The sequence below is a fragment of the Pagrus pagrus genome, assembly GCF_965226575.1.
Source record: "Pagrus pagrus genome assembly, chromosome: 15".
NCBI classification, from domain to species: Eukaryota; Metazoa; Chordata; class Actinopteri; order Spariformes; family Sparidae; genus Pagrus; species Pagrus pagrus.
The window spans coordinates 1,960,528-1,985,567 of NC_140199.1; the positions used below are offsets into that span (position 1 = coordinate 1,960,528).

The 25,040-nt window shown below is 41.6% G+C and overlaps 2 protein-coding genes across 4 annotated transcripts in view; one reads left to right on the top strand and one right to left on the bottom strand.

Annotated features, from left to right (window-relative positions):
- Positions 1-689: 689 nt before the first annotated feature.
- On the bottom strand, positions 690-14,664 carry LOC311270889 (high-affinity choline transporter 1-like). The gene is made up of 9 exons (XM_084376116.1): positions 14,580-14,664; positions 11,184-11,428; positions 9,941-10,057; positions 7,358-7,513; positions 7,118-7,266; positions 6,429-6,572; positions 6,087-6,240; positions 2,162-2,379; positions 690-1,908 (listed from the first exon to the last, which is right to left on the bottom strand). The coding sequence occupies exons 1-9, from the start codon at positions 14,609-14,611 to the stop codon at positions 1,348-1,350; spliced, it is 1,776 nt and encodes a 591-aa protein (XP_084232242.1). The 5' UTR covers positions 14,612-14,664; the 3' UTR covers positions 690-1,347.
- LOC311270888 (kinesin-like protein KIF20B) overlaps positions 13,783-25,040 on the top strand; it is a 46,770-nt gene continuing 35,512 nt past the window's right edge. For 2 of the 3 annotated variants that reach the window (XM_084376113.1, XM_084376115.1), the window contains exons 1-17: positions 16,315-16,411; positions 16,502-16,616; positions 17,853-17,942; positions 18,068-18,190; positions 18,390-18,528; positions 18,945-19,129; positions 19,498-19,552; positions 19,826-20,032; positions 20,638-20,749; positions 21,127-21,198; positions 21,324-21,470; positions 21,790-21,952; positions 22,462-22,623; positions 22,725-22,835; positions 23,284-23,423; positions 23,510-23,630; positions 24,147-24,345. In XM_084376113.1, coding sequence (XP_084232239.1) covers positions 16,410-16,411; positions 16,502-16,616; positions 17,853-17,942; positions 18,068-18,190; positions 18,390-18,528; positions 18,945-19,129; positions 19,498-19,552; positions 19,826-20,032; positions 20,638-20,749; positions 21,127-21,198; positions 21,324-21,470; positions 21,790-21,952; positions 22,462-22,623; positions 22,725-22,835; positions 23,284-23,423; positions 23,510-23,630; positions 24,147-24,345 — 2,143 coding nt within the window. In that variant the 5' untranslated portion in view covers positions 16,315-16,409. Of the gene's footprint in view, positions 13,880-16,314; positions 16,412-16,501; positions 16,617-17,852; positions 17,943-18,067; positions 18,191-18,389; positions 18,529-18,944; positions 19,130-19,497; positions 19,553-19,825; positions 20,033-20,637; positions 20,750-21,126; positions 21,199-21,323; positions 21,471-21,789; positions 21,953-22,461; positions 22,624-22,724; positions 22,836-23,283; positions 23,424-23,509; positions 23,631-24,146; positions 24,346-25,040 lie in introns of those variants that run through there. The other variant, XM_084376114.1, reaches the window with a different exon arrangement.

A 25,040-nucleotide genomic window follows, 5' to 3' on the forward strand; every position in this document is an offset into this window, starting at 1 on the left:
GTTGCATGAAGTAACTACCTCAATCAGTCAAAAAGCAAAAGGCAAATCAAATTCTGCTTAGGGCCCCGAAAAGGCTTGGGCCGGCACTGTCCCATAGGTAACAGAAACACTCACCTGAAGTCATAGAGGCCTTGTTTTATCTTTTATCACTAAAATTGTGTTTTTGTTTTTACTCAAATTTTCACAACGTCCCAAACATCAATGAGCCAGGACTGACACTTGTACCAATTTCTAACTTCCGTTTTATCGCAAATTAAGTATAATTTCACAGAGAGAACCAGGAGTTTATTGAATAATGTGAGGGGACCCATCCAAACTTTTTGGTTTTGATCTTAAATGCACACCGTATTAATTTTTTATATACCATCCAACCACAACAGCTGCCACCACATGACTGAAAACCATGAGAGAAACAGCTGACAATTTGAAGATGGTTGGTCCTTGAGTGTCTGCTGCTCCTAGAGTCACTCTGTGTACACATGAGCTCACATTGTTATATCTGTGAAATGGAGTGACTAGCACCCAAGGACAATTATTGAAAACAGAGTCGACTATCTACCTCTCTGTAACTTTCCACTTACATTGTGGACAGCCCAGTGAAGGATCAGAGAAGAGGGAAAGGCAGCAAGTGAAGCGCTCTCACCACATATATGAGATAATATTAAGCACTCTTCAGAAGGGGCACCACATCCATTGATTAATTGATCGATTTATTAAGTGATGAGGAGGAAAAAAAATCACATCGAATGAATCTTATATCTGAAAGTTGGAAATTCTGATCACATTGACCTCCATCTCTGTCACACTTTAAGGGAAAACACAAATACGACAACTTAATTCAAGATACTTACTGAACTACTAAGGGACATGGATGATGAATAAGGACCACTAAACATATATACATACATATATACAACTAGAGTGGATGAGACATGAATGAATTATGTCGTTATTACATGTTTGCTGACAGAATGAATGAATGAAGTAGTTAATGTAGTCGAAAACCATTCAAGAACGCAAAAAGGGGATACTTCACTAAGATCAATAAAAGTAAAAATCAGAATTAGCTCTGCCTCATTGTTTTCAAGAAAAACCTTGAAAACCCAATGTGCAATGAACCATGCAACTGAGAAGCCAATCTCAAACACAAAATTAATTCAGGGCTACAGTATGTGCCGGGTGACTTACTTTTATTGGAGTGAATAAGCAACTTCTTGGGACACATGAACGTTTTATAGTACATTGATGTTTTTCATAATTCTCCAGAGTGACTTTGAGATACTTACTAGGATCTACTCGTCAATATTATACTTTCAGAAAATAGATACTACTGTGCACACAGGAACACTAACAACTTGTGCTACTCATTGGCTCTGATGCTTCGTTCTGAGAGTTGTTCCTGTTCAATTTCTCATTCTCATCATGTTCTGTGGTGTCACCTATTGGTGTCAGTGGTCGTGGTGAGTGCTGGACTTTCACTTTGAACACATCCCACTTCTCAGGAAGCATGCCTTTGTTGAAGAGCACAGAAGCCAGATAGGAGAACAACAAGATGGCAGCAATGGCAGACAGTGCGGCGATGGTCCTAACTGGAGAGTACTGGACATAAACACCGTCCTCAAGAGTGCATCCTGGGAAGTGTATGACTGGTGCTAACCCTAGTAACGGGACTCCACTGAGCAGTCTTAATGGTATTCCCACCAGACAGCCCATAATAGCCCCGTAACCATTGGAGATGTTGAAGAAGAGGACGCAGACGAGTTGAGGGAAAATTACAATGTAGGCCACTTCAGCAGCCACAAACCAGAACAAAAGGAGGCTGGTTTTCAGGCTGGTGAGTGATGTACCAACCAAGCCCACTACCAACACAGAAGCACGGATCACCCACTGAACCTCTCTGTCTGATGCCTGGAGAGGAGAAAGAAGAGGCAGAAGAACAGGTAAACAATAAATGAATGAGACTGTCCTGCTTTCAAATACCTCTATCCCTGCTTTCTTAGCTTGTTTTCCATCATGCTACTTTATTCCATTCATTCTGTTCTGCATTCCATTGCTTCCATTTTAAAATAACTGTGACACCTTCACAATAGCAAACAAAGGTTTAGTCACGACATTTTTGTTGTGATGAAGCACATTGAAAAAAAATAGAGATTTTTTTCACCTGAGGCCTCAGGATGTTCTTGTAGATGTTGGAGCTGAAGACAGAAGCTAGAGAAAGCAAAGCAGAGTCAGCTGATGACATCACAGCCGCAGCCACACATCCAATACCGATGATGGAGACGGCAGATGGTGCGAGGTGTTGCAGGGCGATGGGCAGAGCTAGAGCTGCTTCCCCACGTTCAAATGGAGATGGCGAACCATAGGTAGTCAGGTTCCAGTCTGAAGCATGAACACAAAAGAAGGAAAGACTGAAAAATTGTCACATTATCTGTCTTAGTCTGCTGTATATACCAAGAGGTGAGAGCTGTGTGATAAGATAGACAAAGCAGAGAGGGCTGTGTTGATCATTTAACCCCGACCTGCTATTCAAATCAAACTACCCAAATGCCCCAGGTGTCTATCTGCAATGATATTCCTCGGGACATGCTGAACAACTTTGTCTTAGTCTAGCTGCATGATATCCTCATCTTGTCCCTGAATGAAGAGACTCACGTACAGCATGTTCACCAGGGTCTGCAGTGCCTCCTTGACCACCAGCTCTTCATGAAAGCAGAGTTTGAGTTTCGTGTCTCCTCAGTCTCATTCCTGTGTTTTGTCTCATCATCTAACAACATTCAGATGGACCTCGATAATGTTAGTACTGTAGCTGGCTGGCCTATGCCTACCAGTCAAAAGCTAGTGCCATGTTTTCTCAGGTTTGCTTAATTCTATAGAAAGCTCTTTAGGAAGTTTCACCCCGGCACCCACACTTGCAGTTTGTGGTGGGGGTGGATACCTCAGATGTTGCCGTCGGGGAGATGCTCCCTCATAACTCCACCGAGGATAAGAAACTCCATCCCTGTGCCTTCAGAGGTTGGAAGCTTTCCCCTACAGAGAGGAATTCAGATGTGAGGAACAGAGAGCTGCTGGCAGTGAAGGCGACATTGGAAGATGGCGCCCGTGATGGCAAGCCGTCCGCCTCGCTCCTTTGCTGTTACGTCTGTTTTCCTGCTCCTATTGCTTTTTGCCTTCGGATATGTTTCCGCTCTGCTGGCACATGATCGCCAAACCCTCCTCGACCTCAGGGCTTGGTCAGAGTCCCTGTTGCCATCTGATCGCCCACTTTTCGATCAGAAAACACCGGTGCTGGCCGACATTCTCGATCACCTGCGCCGACTGCCTACTGTCTCTCCCCGGAGGGATCGTGACCAAAAGTCCCGCTCCAACGGACCCTGCGGCTCCGAACACCGATGCCGGCTGTCATGCCCTCTCCCCCAGAGAAAGCGCTCTAGAAGACGTGGGAAACGCACCGGTGTGATTGCCCGTCTCAAAGCTCACCTGAGAGTCTTTTCCTCGGCTGGGTTGCGCCTAGGATTTTCTCCCCCTGCCCGGTTCGTATGCAGCCGATGGATCCGCCCGGTCTTCCCGGAGCCAGCGCCGCTGATTACTCCGGTAAACGGACCCGCTACCCTGGCACAGCTTAAAGCTGGAAGCTCGCAGAGAAAGTGTATTTACATCCAGCCTTCCCGACACCGGCTCCATCTCATCCACCTGGCCTGCCCAATTCATTCAGAACTGTGCTGCCCGAACTCTGATGAAAACCCGCAAATACGACCACATCACCCCCATTCTTCAGAACCTCCACTGGCTCCCCATAACCTCAAGAATCCAATACAAAATCGCCCTCATCACCCACCTTTGCATCTACAGCAACGCCCCGCAATACCTCAAAGACCTCCTTACCCCTCACTCATTCACCCGTAACCTCCGCTCCCAAAGTACCAACCTCCTCCATCTGCCCCGCACACGACTCTGCACCATGGGAGACCGAGCCCTCTGCTCCGCTGCCCCCCACATTTTGAACTCCCTCCCTGAACACCTACGACAACCCCAGACTGTGGTCACCTTTAAAAAAGGGCTTAAAACTTTTTTGTTCAGGCAGGCTTTCCTAGGTCGTCCCTAGATGGTTTTATTCTCTCTCTGCACTTTCATCGCCTCCTTTAGCTGTTTTATCTACTGCTGATTTTAACATATCTGATTTTTCTCTTAGTCTTTTAACGTGTCTGATTTTTCTCTTAGTCTTTTGTTTATTTTGTTTCTGGTTTCTGTAGCACTTTGAGATTACTTTATGAAAAGTGCTTTACAAATAAAATGTATTATTATTATTACTAGTTGGAGGGAGCGAGCATCCTTTGCTTGTTTGGATCGACCACAAGAACTTGAAGTACATCTGCAGCCAAGCAACTCAACACCAGACAGGCCAGGTGGGCTCCATTTTATTCAACTGTACTCTACTAAGAATATTAAACCTGACGTCCCGTCTCATCTGTTTGACTATGACTCCTCTGCCAAGTCTCCAACCTACAATCAGCCTCTTCCTGCGTTGTTGGAGGTGGGTTGTTAAAAAGAGAGTACAGAGTCCTCTCACTCCCAGGTCATCCGTTTGGCCCACACCTTCTGCTTCTCTTGTAATCCTTGAGTCCAGCAGACAATCTTCAACATAAGACAGTGCAACTGGTTTTGGTTTATGGAGAAGGAGTTAGGGGAGTATGCAGCTGCTTGCTCAGTATTTGACCAGAACAAAGCCTCCTGACGTCCTCCTCCGGGACTCCTATACCCACTCCCGATGCTGCATTGTCCCTGGTCAGGCATCTCTCTGGACTTCATCACAGTCTGCCTCCTTCTAAAGGTAACACCACCATCCTCACTGTTGTTGACAGATTCTCCAAAATGGTTCATTTTATGCCTCAATCCCAACTGTCCACCACAGAAACGGTGGAGGTGAGGTTGTCCCATGTGTTTTGCCTGCATGGCTTTGCAAGTGATATAGAAACTATATCGTCGATCGTGGACCCCAATTTAGATCAATGTTTTGTTTTGTTCTCTGCTTGGAGCCATGGTCAGACTCTATTCCGCCTACCTTCCCCATACCAATGGCCAGGACTGAATGGCTTGACCAGGAGCTGGAAACTGGCCTACGCTGCCTTCTCTCCAAGAATCCAGCCACCTGTAGCAAACACCCCATCTGGGTTCAGTATGCTTGCCATGCTGTCACTCTGGTCAGCCTTCGCTGAGGCGTAAACACTCTGTCATCGTTGTCATGTATTGAATGGGGCTCTCCAGAACAGGATGGCTGATTGCCGGCAATTACGTGCTCCCTCTTACTGGCCTGGACTAAGGATTTTTCTGTCAATGCTGGTTCTCCTCCATCAAGTGCTTTCTTACAGTTGTCACCTTGGTCGTTGGGGCCAGTACTCAGTGGATTGGGAGGGTATATTTTTCTCCTAAATACTTTCTTTTCAATATTTTAATACTTTTAATATTCTTATATTAAGACTTGTTTTATTCAGTGTTATCTGTTACTCTGTATTGTCAGGGAGACCGAGAGTCAAGCAATTTCAATTCCTGAATATGTCTGTGTATGTATTGCAGAAATAGTCAATAAAACTGAGTTTGACTTTGACTTTGACTTATGGACTGGAGGAGCGATTGTGGGTTTCCACCAGCAACATTAAGGACCCAGACTACCATGTATCTTGGCATCTGCCCTCACTATTCCACTTTCACGTTTACTTCAGGAGATGTTCAAGTGCACTTAAGCTGAGGGAAAGGTGGCTTCCATTAAGTCGACATCCTTCTGGTTGGACAGTCTTTCATGACTGTCGAAGTAAATCATAAATCATTTGTGTTCTTACATTAATGATTGATAAATTGATAAATATTTCTTTTGAAAACATTTAAAAAACCAAAGAAAACAAATAGTATCATAAAAGCTTTCAAGAAAAATTAGTTAAGAATAACAAAATGGAAACAGAAAGAATATAAAACCTTTACAACAAATTCAGATAAAAGAATTCTCAAAAAATAACACAGTTTACAGTTTACAATGATCAGAATATAGACATTAGCTTTGACAGTTTAACTCAGTATGTAAAAGCTTTTAATACCTGTGGATGCGGTGGCAGCCCCGAGCAGTATGGGAGGTATTATAAGTACAAGATAGACAAAAGCAGCAAGAAAGCATGAGCGCTTTGCTGTGGCTGAGGAAGAGGCTGACAAGGTCCTCTGGTGGAGGGACTGATATCCCAGACTCCCCAGTGCCTTAAAAGTAAAACAGTTAGATGGTTAATTTAATTACCAGTGTGGCATCTCTGTAAATCAGTCAAATGATAGTTATTTCCCTTGGACACTTACAGTCATGCTGTTTCTGGTATTATGCTCTGGCCACAAGCTGTTTTAATCTTTAGTTACAGTGAGTTAGTTCACAGTAATATTTGTTGTTTACTTACGAAGAATAAGAAATCATCAATCATGATCCAGGTCTTCTTCAGCTCTGGTTTACCAATCCAGGGAGCGTGTAAGGTGTTGTTCATCAACGTCTGGCTGATATCCGAGACAGAAGGATTCATCAAAACAAAGGGAACACAGAGCCACTGCAAAGACAAATATACAAATGTAAATGATCAACACACATTTTAAAGGTGTCCTTTGGAGTTTTTGATGCCTTGCTTTAAAGTGTTTTCTTGCAACAAAAGGGCTGACGTTCTGTCAATCTTTTCACACTGCACTAAGCCCAGGGATAAAGCCTTCTTAAAACCTTTTGTGGGAAATTAAATAGTTTTGAATTCTGTGATCAATGTATGGTAGAGAACATATCAGGATGTGAGAGGAGGGGAGATTCCCTTCACCTAAGGTGTGGAGGTCAGAAAGTCATATGAGGGGCAATTCTCTTTGCCTGAGGTCTTTACAGGAAGGTAGATAGGATGACATTTACATTCCAATGAAACATCAAACTGCCACTGTCCGGCAGATGTAATGAAAACTGGCATAAGAAGGTTTTCACAGTGGAACAATGGTGGCACATCCCAGAGTAGGCTGACCCTGACTTTAGCTGCGGGCTTGCTGGCCCTGCTGTAGAGTAGGTTAGTGTAAACATCTAATGAAAATAGATTATATAAAGCATGTATAGCAAACAAACCAGGCTAATGAATATGAGGACCAGCTGTATAACATCTGTGTAGGCCACAGAGTAGAGACCTCCCAGCAGTGTGTAGATAATGGCGACGGCAGCAGAGATCCAGATGCACAAAGGAAAGGACAAATCCAGGACCACGCTCATAATTGCTCCTGTCAAACACATTCATACAGAAGTGTAAGAACACAGTTTATTATGCATATCTGGATGTATGTATTTAAAGTACATACATATATACTGTACCTAAAGCAATTAATGTTGCTGGCACAGAGAGCACATCCAGAATAATTGAAGCCAGGCTCAGTCCAGCTGTCACTACTTTTCCGTACTTGATATGGAAAGGGTCCAGCATCGTCACATAGTTTGCTTCTCTCATTGGCTTGACGAACACTGAGCCGGCTTGATTTGAGAAAGGACAGACCACAGGACAAATAGAAATAAAAATAGGGTGAGCAAAAGTTCTTGTCAGCCTTTTAACGTGTAAAAAAGCAGAAAATAATACAACGTCCTTAGCTTCAGTAAGGAAGCTGTAAATTCTTACATGCATCACTTCATCTCAGTAGAGGCTGAGTTGAAACACAGTATTTGTTTGGACTGTGTATCCTCACTGTGCTTTATTAGTCAACAGTATTGAGTGTAGTGTATATTTGTGGATGTGGAAGTGTAGTGAAGACGCAGATCACTTCATGATGACATGGTGAAGCTATAATTGAGCAATAATAATAATAATAATAACAATAAGCGTTTTAAATTTAAAAACTTTGAAAATACCTACAAAATCAACAGTACATGCTACAGTTTTGAAACTTTCACCAAACTGTAGCCCCAATACTGCTGAAACTTTAGTCCACTTAAACTCATTACAAATTATGAAGTCCATCACTCAGTTTTTTTCAAAACCTGTAAAACTTATAAAACCTATTTCCTCCCACAATTTTTGCTCAATTGTCACCAAACTTGCTAGAGAGCATCTTCAGACCGTCAGTACTATAAACATATACTGTCAAATTCTTGCTAAATACATTTTCAATCTTCCTGGAAAAAAATGAGAATATTTTGGAGTCATGGTTGATGGAGTTTGGCAAATATCAGAATGTTATCTAAAAAAATGAATTTTTGAGAACATTTTGAATTCTGCTCTCATGGAGTCAATGTAAGAGTGGCATTTTTAAACATCAGATTTTCTCTTATGAAGCAAAACACTTTAAGTTAAAAACAAATCACCAACATTTCCATGCTGTCAAGATGCAATTTATGTATTTTCAGATTTTTGTTCAGGTAACAGAATTTCTGACATTTTGACCATTTTTAAAATCTGCCTTGACAACAGCTGCCCAAAAAATTGAGCCTCAAAAACTGATTTTTTCACAGCATTTTAAATGTTTCTTTCATGTGAACAATTGGAGTCAATGCAATAATGACATAGCTAAACATCTCCATGCTGCAATATGTGTATTTTCAGATGTTTGTCTTGATAACTGATTTTTTTTACAGTGGTTTCAAATCTGCCTGCACAACAGTGAATGGCTTAATCAATTTGTGAAGCCACTGTTGTAATGCCACTTGCCAATTAGCTCAGAGCGATAGATGACAGTCTTTGGTTCCAGAAGTTGTGGGTTCAAGTCTCAAGTGGTCCAAAATGAACATTGTTGTTAACTGTCTTGTCTTCCCATTCTCCTGTTTGTTGCTCAGAATTGCCTAAATTTGCCAAAAATAGCCCGGACCCGACCCATCGCTGCGCAGCAGCTATAATTCTAGCGTTGTTTCTGTTTCCCTCTTGTTCTCTTCACCTGCCTGATTAGCCCAGCCCTGTTGCCTGAGTTCATCTCCCTCATTAGCCCTTCCCCCTTTTCCATTGTTTTCCAGCTTTTTCCAGCCTATCAGCACCTTCCCTGTTTCTAGTGTTTTTCTGTTCTCACCTGTGTTACTCCACCTCACTCTACCTGAACCTCATTAAATCTTTATTTAGTTTGTGTTTCAGTCCAGTCTTTTGTTCAGTCATTGTCGAGTCATTTGCTTAGTTTCTGATATTTTGCTTCCTTTCTTTGCTTTTGCCTTGTTTCCATGATCCTGCTTAGCTTACGTTATCTTGCTGTTCCTGTTTCTCTGATGTTCCTTCGTGTTTGCTTGCTCCTTGTATTGCCGTTATCCAGTTTAAAACTTCATCCAATGCACTTCCTGCCTACTCTCATACATTTGGGTCCACCTTCTGTGCTCCAGTGTGACAGATTCACAAAATCTTCATTACACCAATCTTTATTTTTGGTGATATTTTTTTTTCATTTCATTTTCATCCTGTTTTAATTGTGTACAGCTGCCATTACATTGTCATGTGAATTTGAACCTGTCCGTTTTTCAGCTGCCTAATTTTATTGCATAATCACTGGTGCCAGTTCCCATCCATGACATTATAATGCTGCATTCCTGAAAAAATTTCAACATCTTTCTAGAAAAGTACAATAGAACATCACTCACACTAAAAGTCCAACTTTTGTGTAAATCCTGATGTCACACAACAATGGCAGCACCCATGGGGAGGGGATAGGATGTGTTTTTTGCTGACAGTATTTGTATTAGGTAAAAGTTTCTTTGTTGACTTTTGCAAACGAACAGCCTGTTTGCCTACTTGTACCTGCATGTCATCAATAAATCCCTGAAGTCATCCTGCTGCCTACTCTGTCTGCCTTTGGGTCCTATCTCTTTTGTGTACATCAAACTTCATTGTTGCTTACAATATGACTTTCAGGTTTAATTAAGTAGTCTATATGTGTGTAATTATACAGACAGAAATACAGTATCTTTTCAAATGTAAGTTTAAACTCTTACCAATTAAAAAAGACAAGCTGTATGCCACATGCATCACGATTGTCCATGTTAGTCCAATGGAGGGCGTGTACACCATCTCAACTGTTCCAACAATGACTCCTCCTCCAAACCACGTAGCTACAGGGTGGATGAACACACATCAAGTAAATTTAGAGGACAAAGAGCAGCTATTTGTACAGAGGACAAAAGGATGGGTGATAATTCATCATCATTAATAAAGTGAAAGGACAAAGGAGACAGCACTGCTTTCCAGGTGTAGCAAGGAATTAATTTCAAATGAATTAAACTCCTCCTCTGCGTAATTGTTTAGATTTTCAAAAAACCTGAAACCCAGAAATAAAAAAAAAAACCTTTCCTTGCTGATGATGACTTAAAAAATCATTCAGCAAGCTTTCAAGCTGCTTAGTCTTGGACACAATGCTTATTATGTTCAAATGTCCGCCAATCAGTCTTTCTGATTTTATTTTCCTAAGAGGAAGCTGGAATTGCCTCAAAAAAGCCTCAATTAAGGAGATACAAGTGACTGACTCTTGGAACCGGATACCATTGGCTTTTCATTTGTTTTTGTTGTCTTTTAAACTAAAGTTAAAAGATATGCTACAAAAAAAACCCAAAAACTAACGGCACTGAGTAGAGCACATACCTCTGTCAACGGCCAACAGTCCCATTTTATACTCATAGTCATAGTCATAGATGGCAGCCACCCAAATACAACTGGTGTTTGAAATACACATCCCTGCATTATTTTCTGACACATTAATGAAAATGTTGAAAAACGCTCACAATGAAGAGTGAAAAGATTGTCTGGGTCTGCTCACCCCCCCTCACTGTACATGAAAACCTTCACCTCTGTCATACAGAGTCTCTCCAGGCACACGGCCCTGTGCAGTATTTCAGTAGTGAAATAATTCATGTGCAATATTTCAGTGTGTGTTTTTACTTTATTGTCAAGTTAATTCATAGCGTGTACTTTTTTATACAGTGTATATTTTGCTCCCTTTGTATTTCTTTGCTCCTCTCATAGCCTCTCTGACTTTTTTCTAGCAAGCTAACTTTGAGAGACACACCCAAGAGTTCCAGTCTACCTGTGCCACCCTGTGCCTGTGTAATCGGCAATAAAATACATCTTATTGTGAACTGGAAACTGTGTGTGTCCTTTTGCAACAACTACAATATAGAGAGAGAGTTTTGAAATCACATTACACAGTTTCCATCCTAGTTTTGCCAGCTGTGCTCTCCTCACCTGTCATTGTGAACATCCCCACCACCCAGTTTATGCTCCGGTTTCCCAGCAGGGTCATCTCCACTCCAGAGGCTGCACTTTTCTTCTGCTCCCTTTTGGACTTAAAAGAAGCCCAGATGCCGGTCCCAAGGACCAGGAGGTAGAAAAACACCATCGCTATCACTCCTGGGATGTTGGCAGCCATGATGGACTGGTTGACTGGTTTCCTCACTGAAGGATGTCTGAGTGTCTGAGTGATAGACCAGCTGAGTATTTATAAAAGGAGGGAGACATTTCAGAGGAGCAACAGGAAAAAAAACAGTCTCCTCCAACTGAAAGGTACATTGATGCCCTCTGGTGAAAAAGGCCAGCTTCAGTTGGCTGGTCCAGCTGGTTTCATTGTGTATCTTGTGATGTTAACAACTAGACAGTTGGAAGTTGTGTTACTCTTATATATTTTTGGCATTTTCCATTTGACTTGTATCTGAGAGAAACTTACACTCAACACTCTGTATTCTATGATGTTTTATTGGTTTTTAAACTCTGGTCCTGGAGAAACAATATTCTTTTCTATTGTCACAGTTTCCCTTTGCTTTTAATCCATCTGAATTGTTTTGGTGTGAGTTGGCAGGTTTTGGAGATATTGCTTGTAGAGATGTCTGCCTTCTTGAATATAATGGAACTAGTTTAGCAGCTAGCAGCGTATTAATCTTTATCTTTCAGTGTTTAGACGTACTTATTTGTGTTTGTGTCTCTGCCCTCATTTGTTTTGTTGTTGCTGTGAATTTAACTTTTCAGCCACGTGCTGTTTGTCACTGCTTTTTTTATATTGCTTTAAATTGTGTATTTATCATTAATGTAAAACACTCTGACTTTGTATCCTTGAAAGCTGCTGTACAAATAAACTTTACTCTTTACGCTTACTTACTGATTTGATAGCATTCAGCTTGTGGTGCTGAACTTGACAACTAAATACATGGCTGTGTCAGCGTCTGGCAATTTTGTTAGCAAACATCACTGGCTCAGTCTGGCTGGAAGCGACTTGTACTTGTAAAACAAGTTTGCAGTTTGCAGTCACAAAATAGTGAATGAGTCGGGCCTCCAGGCTAGAATCGTCAGGGTTAATGTGTTTGCTATAGTTTGTTTAGCTTCAAAGCTAGTGAGTGAAACCAGCAGAACTTTACTATAACTTGTAAGCATGACGTGTTGCTGCTCTAACGTTTATAACCTAAAAGTTTATTCATTTATTTCTATATTTGGATTCTGCTTGATTTAAAATAAATCTAGCTTCTAAATGTTCCGGGACCTTTGTCCCCGTCTTTCTCTCCGTCCTGCTAAAGGGGCTAGGGGCTAAAAACGAACTACATGCTTCAGTGGAAGTTTCCTGGAAAACTGCAAAACATCACTACGAACACCTCTCAGTGGATTATTGTTGTAGAGAGTTTCTCACAAATTGTTGTGTTTGCCTGATGCTTTGCAAGTGAGTATAAATAGAGACAGCTGTGTCTGTCTGAGAGAGAGAGGGACAAAAGGCCGACAAAAAGATCGCTCGATGAGTTGTACTTACTCGTACTCATTTACTACAAAATACTTACAAATAAAAACAAAGATTGGGAACATCTTTCTGTCTACTTTCCTCCAGAAAGGCTCAGATTTAACATGGGAGCTCATGAGGGTCGGTGGTGCTGTTGCAGCTTGAAAGCCCACACAGCCAAAAGTGTAAGTCTGTTTGCTTCCATAACTACATGCCTGCAACCAGCACAACATGTCCCACTGATTCAATGTATAAAATATGTGTGTGGAATTAAATTGTGGGGTTTTAATCAAGATTAAGAGAAATGTTCAAGATTTTTTTTGTTGGTCCTCTCCACTCTAGTGATGATGTCACCCAATCTAGCTTCTGTAAAACACACATATTATAAAATCAATAACGGACTGGAAATATCCACAACACAAGACACATGAAATTCATTTTGTAGTTCCTCAATTGGTTCAGAGAAACATGGGGTCCATTACACAGACGTCTAATCTGCTGTTACCACCTCCGCTGCCACATTAAAGCAGGAGCAAAAAATGTTCCCACGATATGCGTTTGTACATTTCAGAGTTACAGAGCAGCTCCTGGAGCACTAAACGGTCAAGGACCAACCTCACCATCTTCAATCTGTCAGCTGTTTCTCTCATTGTTTTTCTCCTCACTCTGCTACATTTTCTTCTTATTTTTCAGTCATGTGTGTTTATGAAATGCAAATTATACATTCCTGATATGTGTCCTCGCTATTGAACATGCTCTTGATTCTCTGTTGAACCTGATGGCAAAGTGAAAGAGGTCAAATAAATGTATAAATTATTTATATATTTATTTATATATTTGTTTTTACCATTAAAAGAAGAAATTGATTCATTAATATTCTGATACCTACATCTACCATGATTAAACATAATTCAAACTAAATCAGACGATCAGTGACAATGCTATATAAAATCCGTTGCTATTGGATGTGTGAGTCTGTCCTGAGTATGTCCTGATTTCCAACCACAGGAGAAACTTTGAACGCAGCACAGAAAGGACGCATGCGCACTTGTCGCTTGAACCCGATTGGTCCGTTTCAAACTCAGACCGCGGTTGTGTTGTTGTGTTAGCTCAAAGTCAATTAGCGTTAGCGCACAAGATATTCTGTAGTTCCAGGGTCTAATGTCCCCAAAATAACTGCCAGGTAAGTGTTTTTGTTGCCTAATATGCCAAGTGTAGTGTCATTATTGAGTTATTTTCTTAAAAGCCGACGGACATGTAGTATGTTACGATAATCAGTTGGCAGGTGCGTCCGCAGGTCGACTAAAAGTTTCCAGCTGGACAGCTAACTAGCTTGTGAGCTAGCCTCGCCAAGAGACGTTCAGTTAGTCAGTAAACACAACAAGTAATGATTACATTGTTTGCCAATAAACGTTAAGACGGCCATATACATTTATTGCAACGTCCGAACAGTTGGTTTGAGTTCAATAACAACACCCACGCCAACCTAAACATTAGACCCCGTTCAGTTGAATCGCTGCGGGTGTGTCAGTTTAACTGGTGTTCATTTTAACTGGCGAGGGTCCCAGATGTGCTGGAGGGGTGCGTCTCGAGAGGGGTCCTCGGCCCTGTCCGCTGACCAGGAAAACATTCCGATCACCCTGCTCATTGATCCAAGTCATGTATATGTATATTAATGTTGGCGTGGCTTGAACACTACTACTCCACACGGAGATGCCGGAGTCTGCGACCTGCAAGCCACTTCACAACGAGCGCTACAGAGCGCACAGTGACAGTGTAGGTGACTGTGTCGATGCCTGTCCAGAAAAACGCAAGTGTCAATAAATCGTCCAAAAGTGCATGTTTGTCGGTCTGATATCTTTGTCGTGAATGTCTGTACTCACATACAGCTCATGGGTGGGACAGTCTGACGCATCTGTTCACGCCGAGCGGCTCGAGAGCAGCGTGCAGAGCGCTGTTCGCTGCGGCGGTGAGTGCGCAGCGACCAGGTCAACTTGTGACACTTGATATCGAGTATTTCTTTCATTCCACACTCCGTTCAAATGGTCACTTAAAGTCATCGGTCCCAGCTGTATACATCGCTATTAAGCTGGCGCCAAGTCGATGTGAAAACTGTGTACTCTGTCATACAGCTGTTCGTCAAACAGTCTGCAGAGTATGTATCAACTTGTGATACAAACACCTGTATCGACCGTCGATCGTGGTTCATAGCAGAGTCCAGACATGTATCTCACACTGCTCAAGGTGTCAGGATGAATATCAGAAGGGAGACAAGTGAGGGCAGGTGTCAGCAACCTTTACTGTCAAAGGGGACATTTTTGCCCCGTCCCTTGCCAAGAAAATCTTCTGGAGACGCAAAACATATTTGTGTCTTATAACGAAGGTAACACAGCCTAGAAAGTCTAACTTAGCCTATCAAGATTATTAATAGGCCTAAATGAACATTCATTTATATTTTCACATGATACTATGTCATATTGTAAATACCGATTTCATATTGTAGATATTATGTATATACCAGTTAAATTCTATTTCTTATGTCTTATTATATTGTTTATTTTTTACTTTTATTACTGTTTAAGTGTGATACTGTCCTTTGGCTGTTGTGACAAAGAAATTTCCCCATTTGCGGGACAAATAAAGGAATTCTGATTCTGATTCTGATTCTGATGATGTAGCAACTCTGCAGGGGGCCACTTATGCTTACAGTATAAGGTACTTGAACTTTGCATTTCCATTTCAATGATGCAACACACCAGCCCCGTGTTACAGCAGAAAACGAATCCAACATATGTCAATGTGGTGGACAACATTAAATTCAACAGTAATGTCAGTGATGTAGGACTTTATTTTAGCTGTCCCAGCCTTTACAAAAGTAGCCCCCCTCAGTAGAGGGATGACCAACACGTGGTGTATACTACACGCTGCATGTGATGCATTCAATCTGAAAGGGAATGATGTCAGATTTTGGCAAACAGGTAAGCTCTTTTGCCCTTTTACTCTAACTCACACTGAAATGGACTAAAATAAAATTAAACTGTCCTGTGTTTTTTTCCTAACTTCTGGTAAGAAGTCATCCTCTCCCTTCTGATATTCATCTTGACACCTTGAGCAGTGTGAGATACTGTACATGTCTGGACTCTGCTATGAACCACGATCGACGGTCGATACAGGTGTTTGTATCACAGGTTGATCTTTGCGTCTCACGCTTTGCCACAGCTGACCGACCTCACGCTGAGTTCTGGATATCAACATACTCTGCAGACTGTTTGATGAACAGCTGTATGACAGAGTACACAGTTTTCATATCGACTTGGCGCCAGCTTAATAGCGATGTATACAGCTGGGACCGATGACTTTAAGTGACCATTTGAACGGAGTGTGGAATGAAAGAAATACTCGATATCAAGTGTCACAAGTTGACCTGGTCGCTGCGCACTCACCGCCGCAGCGAACAGCGCTCTGCACGCTGCTCTCGAGCCGCTCGGCGTGAACAGATGCGTCAGACTGTCCCACCCATGAGCTGTATGTGAGTACAGACATTCACGACAAAGATATCAGACCGACAACCGACAGAATGTTTTTCCTGGTCAGCGGACAGGGCCGAGGACCCCTCTCGAGACGGGATTCTCAAACCACTCCTGCAGCACATCTGGGACCCTCGCCAGTTAAAATGAACACCAGTTAAACTGTCACACCGGAAATCAAGGCTGATGTAAGAGCTGCTTGGTGAATAACTTGTGAGGAAAGCTACTGTCCATGGGACAATAAACATATGGTTAACTTTTGTCCTTGTTTGTTGCAGGATGATGGAATCGTGTCTGAGCCACACGGCTGACCAACGGGAACAGGCAGAGGAACAGGTTGACTGTTTGAAGAGAGGTCTTTCATCAGATTTCAGCACCGCCCCAGACTCTCAGGTAAACCAGGTAGCGACAGGTCAATTCACTGTGATGCTATCGATACCTTTACCCACATTAATGACAATACTATCACCATACAGGAGACAATGGCCAGCATTAAACTCTAATATGCTAATATAGTGATGTCTTTACTGCATTAAAAAGTGGCCATATGATGGTCAGGGACGTGGGAACTACTTTCATGGAGGGGTGCTGTAAATGAGCTGAGGAGCAACATTATCCAACACTGCAGTAGGCTACTGGTTAGACTGAACTAATGAGCCTGACCCAAGGCTTTCATTTCACATAATTTGAGAAGTAAAGAGCAAAAAAAAAAAAAACATTTACAAAGCATCTTTATTATTTAGATGCGAGACCACTCTTGAAGGCTGTGTCCACAGTTCAGGGACCTCACTTTGCTACCTTCTAAACCTAAATTGGGATCTTTTAAAAAAAAAATACTTGACGTGGAAATGTATGTGAATTTAGGGAAATGTTAACCCATGTGTACGAACATTTTGGAGACTGGAGAAACTGGTGACACAGATGGTGAGGTGGTAAATTAAAGCCCGATTGTAGAAGCCCAGACTCCAACTTGATTTCCAACTCAATTTGGGATTTATTAAAGGAAATTGTGCACTGCCATAATTGACTGCATTTATGGACAATTTCATTCATGAATTCCAATTTTCTGATGCATTATTATTATAATTAGAAACGAAAGTCAGACAAGTTGAAGCAACAGTTCTTATTTCAAACAAAAAATGTTTTGTGCAGTAAAGAGAAGCTGTCGCATCCCGACTTCCAACATCTATGATGATGACGATGATGATGATGTAAATGGGCAAACCACAAAATCAGGAGGTTATTGTGATATTGTGTCTCTCAGTCTTTTATCTGACTTGCAGTGAAGAACACCATCCACAGTTAACCATTTTGTGAGTTTTGCTTTTCAAATAGCTCAGGGCTAATTAACTGATGACCACGACAGCGGTGCATACGGCAGACGGGCTACTTCAAAAACACTTGTAGGCATAGTACTTTAGTACTTAAGCAGCAGTTTTCTCCTACTTATAGAGTGCCACAGGAATGAATCCTCAAACCTGGAAATAAGTTGGCATTTGTTGCTCTTCTGGTTCCCTTGTCTCAAAGTCAGTGGGTTTTTTAAATTGGGTTTTTGGTCAGTAATGCCAAAAAGTAAAGTGTCCTTCACTATTATCTTGCTGTTTTTGATGAAACACTGATGTTGTGCAGCTTTCCAGCACTGAGGAGAGAGAACACCTTCAGGTCTTCCTCCGCATCCGACCCTTCACCTCAGCAGAGAGCGATACTGGAGAGTCGCAGGTAACAAAAACAAATAAAATAGTCAATCCCTAATTTAAAAAAATGCCTTTTTAAATACATGTCAACAAAACATTCAGTGCATACACAATTCATAAATATCTTTTTTTTTTTACTGTTTTTAACAGGGCTGTGTTACTCTTGAGCCTCCTGACACAGTTCTGCTGAAGCCTCCCAGTTTGTCCCTCTCAGCGAGACTTAGCACCGACAAATCCCTTCCACAGACTGGACAGCGCTTTCAGTTCTCTCAGGTCGGCAACTTTTGGTTTTCCTGATAAGAGCCAACAAACTTTAGCTCCTCTGGCCACAGAAAGCTTGGTCTTCATTTCTAAGACCTGATATTTGCTTATGTATTTTAATAAATAACTATTATTAGTAAATCATCAATTGTATACAGTACGATCCATTTGGGTGTCCCTCTTTGATGAGCTTTTTTTGTACCCTCAATAGGTGTATGGTCCTGAGACATCACAGAGAGAGCTCTTTCAAGGCACAGTAAAGGATTTGGTGAAAGATGTCCTCGAAGGGGGGAACTCTCTGGTTTTCACTTATGGAGTCACCAACGCTGGAAAGACCTTCACATTCTTAGGTCTGCTTCACTCTCATACATTCAGATAGTGCTGCTTTTTAAGATGTATTAAAAATGACTGCTAAATTCAATAAAAAAAATGACATGCCATAGTTTACAATCTCTCATGTTGTTGGCACAAGTTTAACAAACTTCAGCCGCTTCACATGAAGTTATTAAAAGATACAAAAATTGGTCACCAAATTTACTTTGGTGGCCGTTATTATACCCGGGCAGCCCGCCTAAGTTAAGTCTATGTGTTGGAAACACTGCATGTCTTACTGCCACCTGCTTTCTGCCCATGCATTCTTAGACAACATTACAATGAGGAAGAAAGGACCTTATCGTTTTCAGACTTATTTCTGTCATGAGCATTTTAGCATTAAAGAAGTTGCCCGAACTCCACACAATCTAGCAATATCCTCTTGTTACTTCAGGTCCAGATGCGGATGCTGGTATCCTGCCTCGGTCTCTTGATGTCATTTTCAGCAGTATTGATGAACAGGTTTTCACTGGGATGAGCATCAAACCTCACCGGTGCCGAGAGTTCACCAGGCTCACCAGGGAGCAGCAGGCAGAGGAGGCGTTGTTCAAGAGAAACCTCTTCAGGCAACTTAAAGAGGTAACTTGTGTGCTTTAGGCTGCCGTGGACATTCAGACAAAATGACTAAAATAATAAAGTACTTGTGGCTCTGAGAAGAAAAAAGAGAAATTGATATGATGTCAAAGTGACATTCATGCACTGCCATCGGGTTGTACGTTGTCTACAACAATGTTTGGGTAGGTTGTGTTTGTCAAGTGGCATCCATCCATCCATCCATCCATCCATCCATGACTGCCGGGACCCAGGGTTTCAAAACAAAACCTTAGATTGTAATAAGATGATCAATGATGGTTACTTCACCTGTTAGTTGTTTTTTAATGTGTCTTATCATTGTAAGTTCCTTTGATGGGTTTTTACCATTTTCATCTTTGCTCTTTGCCTTGTAGAGTGAGAAGAGCAGCGCCAGCCTGTTGAACTCGACCAATAAGACGCTCCTTGAAGGCAAGATTTCCTCTTTTAATTTATTATCTCTTAATATGTTTTTTCTTGTCTTCTGTTATTTTTTGCACTGCAGCTGCAAATCTGTCCCTGAAACCACCTGTGCACTGTGATAACGTTGTACTAATTCTGATTGACAGTACTGCTGCACCTTGTTTGCATTTCTAAGACTTGCTGTTTAACCTCTAGGACAGGACTGCACTATGGTATGCTGTAGTGTGTCTTACTACAGGGTTTAAAAACATTTTTTTTATACTGCTTTGGCCTCTGTTGCAGATGCCTCCATGCTTGGGACGACTGTTGCAGCAGAGGATAAAATCAGCCTTGAAGTGGAAACGCACACTAAGTTCTCTGTTTGGGTTTCGTTCTGTGAAATCTACAATGAGAACATTCATGACCTCCTGGAGGTGTTACCCAGCGGGGCCTTGAGGAGGACTGCACTGCGCCTGTCACAGGACGTCAAGGGCAATGCCTTCGTCAAAGGTTTGAAGGGATGGGGGCACATACCACGATACTTGACAGAAGTTTGAATTATTATTAAGTTTTAAGCAAATACTTGACCTATTGGAGTAGTAGAGTTGGCTAAAATGGGTACTGCACTTCCTCTTTTTTTGGTATGCAAACTTTACCACCTCAGCCAAACGTTAAAACTTGACAGCATTAATTTTTTCTCCTGCATGTCGGGTGTTTGAGTTTGCTTTGTAAGCAAATTTTAAAATACACATAAGGGCTGATAGAGACAAGGTCATTTTTCTTCATATCTTCTTGTTCTGGTTTGTTGTGACACATTTGACCTTGTAGTTTTTCGATGATATATTTCTCCACAGCTAAATTAGCTACTTGCTAACAGCAGCTTGTTGCTGCAGTTAGAAATATCTACAGCAGACAGTACAGTGAGCAGCAGTTCGCCTAGCTTAGGCTATGCTGCCCTCTGCAGTTTTGGAGTTTTACCTTCGAGTTCTGGCCATTTCTTACAAATGACCCCTGTGAAAAACTTTTCAACACACTAATTATAAGTGTACTTTACTTCCTTGTCCTAATGAAGCCTCTACATTTTCTTCTTTGTTTTTTTTTGCATTTGTATTTAGATCTGCGTTGGGTTCAGGTAAATAGTGCAGAAGAGGCTTACAAGGTGATGAAGCTGGGCAAGAGGAACCAGAGCTTCTCCTCCACCCGGCTCAACCAGCTCTCTAGCAGGAGGTGAGGACAACAGTCGGCAGCATCTGCAGACTAACAGCTGGAAGTTTTTTTATGTTGAGTTAATTTGTCAGATACACTTTCCCTTGGCAAAATTCTGGGTCATCTTTACTACTTCACCTTCTCTGTGTTGCTTGTTTCAACCCCATAAATGCCACCTGTTCATGTGTAGGTGTGCGTTTGTTAAACGTCAACACAAATAGTTCTATAAGGTTATTTTTCTGCTTCGTCTTTTTTTTCCACTCTCTTTATATAAAGTCGATATGAAGCAAATGAGCCCTGGTGTTGTATGCATTTATCTTGTTTTTGTTTTTGTGCTTACTCCTTCTGGTTACATGTAAGAGTCTGTTGATCTTCTACTTTTCTCACTCTTTCTGCAGTCACAGTATTTTCTCCATTCGCATATTGAGGATTGAGGACATTGCGACTCCAAGGGTCCACACAGTCAGCGAGTGAGTGACTCTTTGATTTGACTGCCATATATAATCATGGATTTAGGCATGGACTGTGTGTTTGTAAAACAAGGCACTGTGCATGTGTAACAAATAATATCTTGTAAAAATGTGTTTGTCATCAGGTTGAGTCTGTGTGACCTGGCTGGCTCTGAGCGATGCGCCAAGACCCAGAACAAAGGAGAGCGTCTGAAAGAAGCTGGAAACATAAACACCTCTCTGCTCATCCTAGGAAAATGCATCAACGCACTAAGACACAATCAGCAGGCCAAGTGAGATCATTACCTGTCTCTCTTTTTTCAGTTGATTTGATCTCTCATCTTAGTGGTTTCTCTACACTCTAGTGGCCAGAACAGCAGGAGTGTATCTTTAGATACTTCAGAGGAAATTCTGTGAAGCAGCACAAACAGTGAACCGCGAATTGGGACCGTAACTCTTGTATTTCACATCATATGCATTTTTTATGAAAATTAACTAGTTAGTTACCAGTTTTTTAGAGGCCGGGCTACTGAAAGCAAAATTACCCAACTGACACTCCTAGAGTCCACATAGAACGGTGCCAACTAAGCTTTTTTTCTGTTCCCTCCTCAGGCTGCTTCAGCATGTGCCCTTCAGGGAAAGCAAGCTGACCCACTACCTGCAGGGCTTTTTCTGTGGTCGGGGTAAAGCCTGTATGATCGTCAACATCAACCAGTGTGCCTCCATGTACGACGAGACTCTCAACGTCCTCAAATTCTCTGCTGTGGCACAGAAGGTGCAGACACATTTTCATTTTCTCTCCTATTGTGATTTGTTCTCTGAGTGTGACCTCTTTTTCGCTCAGCTGAAATCCAAACACACAAAGTGACGGTGTCAGTTAAGGTGTTGGAACCTGATAACATTAATGAGGAAAATGAGTTGGCTACCTCACTGAGAAGTTGAAGGTGTGCAGCCTGTCACCTGCTCTTCCCTGACATATTTAAAATGGATCCGCTGTCAACAAATGATCCAAAAGTCTGTTGTTTTGTTGTGAAATATTGCTGAACTCACTGAACAACACTGCCTTTCCTTTGACTAGCCAATGTGATAAATAAAGTCAACTCTTGTTTAGCCACTTAAATTATTTTAATGTGAAGCTGCAGCATACGAAAGTGTTTGATTCGCGATAGCAGTGAATTAACACAGCGCCGTACAGATAGTGAGTGTCTCCCAGTTGAATAAATATGCTGACACTGCAGTATTGATGGTTATATAATCTTTTTTTACACTTTTTTCTATTTCCAGGTTGTGGTTCTGACCACCAGGATTCTTCCTATCATGCCACAGAGGTCCACCAGTGAGGTATCCTTCATCAGTAGCAATGCTGAGAGGAAGGCTCATGGCAGCAGCAGCAGCAGCAGGAGGAGCTCTCTGATTGGCTGGGATACCAGCCTGGAGGATGTACAGGTGAAGTGGAGGCAGCAGTACCTCCTCAGTACATTTTATAATTATTTATTTTTTAATCACAAGATCAAGTCATTGTGTTATTTTTAAAATCGTTTGTCCAGGAGGATGACGATGATGAGCACGAGGAAGAAAAGAGCCTGATGGAGAATTCAATGGATCAGACTGACGACAAAGATGATGGCGATGAAAATGATGATCAAAGGTCACACCAGGTCAGTCCCTTTCATGTTAACTTCACATATTAAAAACTAGCAGAGAGATCAAGATCATTGGAGAAACATCAGGGAGGTAAGAGCAGACGGAGAGAAAATAAATAAATATAAAGAAGTAAGTCAGATTGTAAAATAAATGAACTTTTTTGGAGGAGCTATTCTGTTTTTTTAACTTGATTTTATACAGTTCCTTATTTTAGAAGGACTCTATGATTAGAAAGCATGTCTGAAAGTAGGGAAGGATAAGGAAAATTATTTTATTTAATGTCGGATCAGTGAGTGCAAGTCTCCATCTTACTGCTTAGATGCAGTGTTGAATTTCATGTTTTGTAAATAGATTTATAGATTTAACTGTTTTGTTTTTTTTGTAATAAAGAAAACGGTTAACAACAACTTTTAAATTGAAAACTCTTTGTCGTTGTGTGTTACCATTTGTCCCGTTCCTCAGAGGCAGGCGGTGCTGTTGACACAGCTGCAGATACAGCTGAAGAAGGAGCGAGCGGAGAACCTGCTCTTGGAGGCACGAGTCAGAGAGGAAATCAGCAGAGAGTTCTCAGAGCTCTTCTCTGAGATGCAGAGTGACTACAAGTGAGGCATTTTTGTTGATACTGTGTATATCCAGGAAAGATTTGGGTCCAATGTTAAATCCATACAAATGTGTGTGTTTGGTTCAGAGAACGCCTGGTGAGGGAGAGAGAAATCTTGGAGGAGCGAGCAGAAAAGAGGCTGGAGATCTTCAAGAACCTCATTGATAAAATGGGTTCTGCTGGACCCAGTCCAGATGCACAGGCCATGGTAATGCAACCTCTTTTCCTTGGATCACAAATAAAGGAGTGCTTTGTTTACTCGTTGGCTGGTTAAATGTTGTGAATGCTAAAACAGATTCATGATTAAAAATTTCATGATTTAAAAACATGAAATATGCAGAAGCTGTGTTTGATACGCATCACATTGCATCTTAGTGACAAGATTAATGTGCTACACTCTCACTTCACGCACAGTTTCCTTAATTATTGAGTTCAACCTGTCTTTGACCCGCTTCCGTCTCCAGCTTGTCATTGAAATAATAATGATTCCTGTTGGAACAGCTTTGCTCGCTGTGAGAGCAAAGGGAACTGCAAGGTTTCTAACATTTCATACAAGGACAGACAAGTTATTTGATCTCTTTTTGAAGTCCTATATTCATTTTCTAAGGAAAGTTATATGTAGCCTCTCAAGCAAGTATGAGTAAAGCAGCATGTTCCAGGATTGTGTCTTTGTGCTCACTAATATCCCTGACTAATTTTCTCTGATGTTTCCTTCCTCCCGCAGGATACATCTCTGGACTTGTACTCCTCTGAATTGGCAGGCATAAAGATGGCCGCGGAGGCTGCTCATAAATGTCTGGGTTCAGGCCGAGCAGGAGCTCAGGGAGACCGAAGAGACGCTGTAGAGGAGCTGAAGAGGAAGGTGCTGGAACTGAATGAGCACCAGCGGAAAGTCCAAGAGCAGACGGCTCACGAACACAATGGTAAAAACACATATGAATCCATCAGTGTTTAATCTGTCAGCCCGGCAGATGGAGGAATAAACTGCAAATTGAGTTATTCTCCTTCAGTTCAGTACCGAAGGACTGATGTAAAGATATGTTTATGTATCCATATAACAATTATGTTTCTCAACAACATTTCTTCATTGGAAAGTATTCCCAAAAACAACTGTTCACAGTTCAGTCTGTGGATTATCCAGGCTGTTTCTTGAAAATCACTCTATTTTCAACTGTACTTTTTTTTAAGCATTTTTGAGCAACGCTAATTAAATACTATTGGCCACTTTTTGCACGGATCGGAGTTAATATGATTTAATTGGTACCGATGCTTCCTCTCAACCATGACTCCTCTTCCTTTTCAAGTTTTCCAGCAGCGAAGATGCATTAGTTTAACGGTTGTTGGTTTTTTGTCAGAACTGCAGCAGCTGTCATGTTGCTGAAAAGAGTGAATAATTGCTGAGGCATACGTTTCTGATAAATCGGACCAGTTCTCAGCTGTAACTGGGTCTCGATTCCCATCCCTGTGTGCCAGTATTGGTATGGAGGGAAACACTATGTAATTGTGTCATTTGTGTGAACAGACTTGCAGACCGGCTGTACAGAACATTTAAGTGACACAGCTGTAAGCTCTCTATTTGACAGACCCAAATGGTTATTTAAAGTAATAAATAACAACT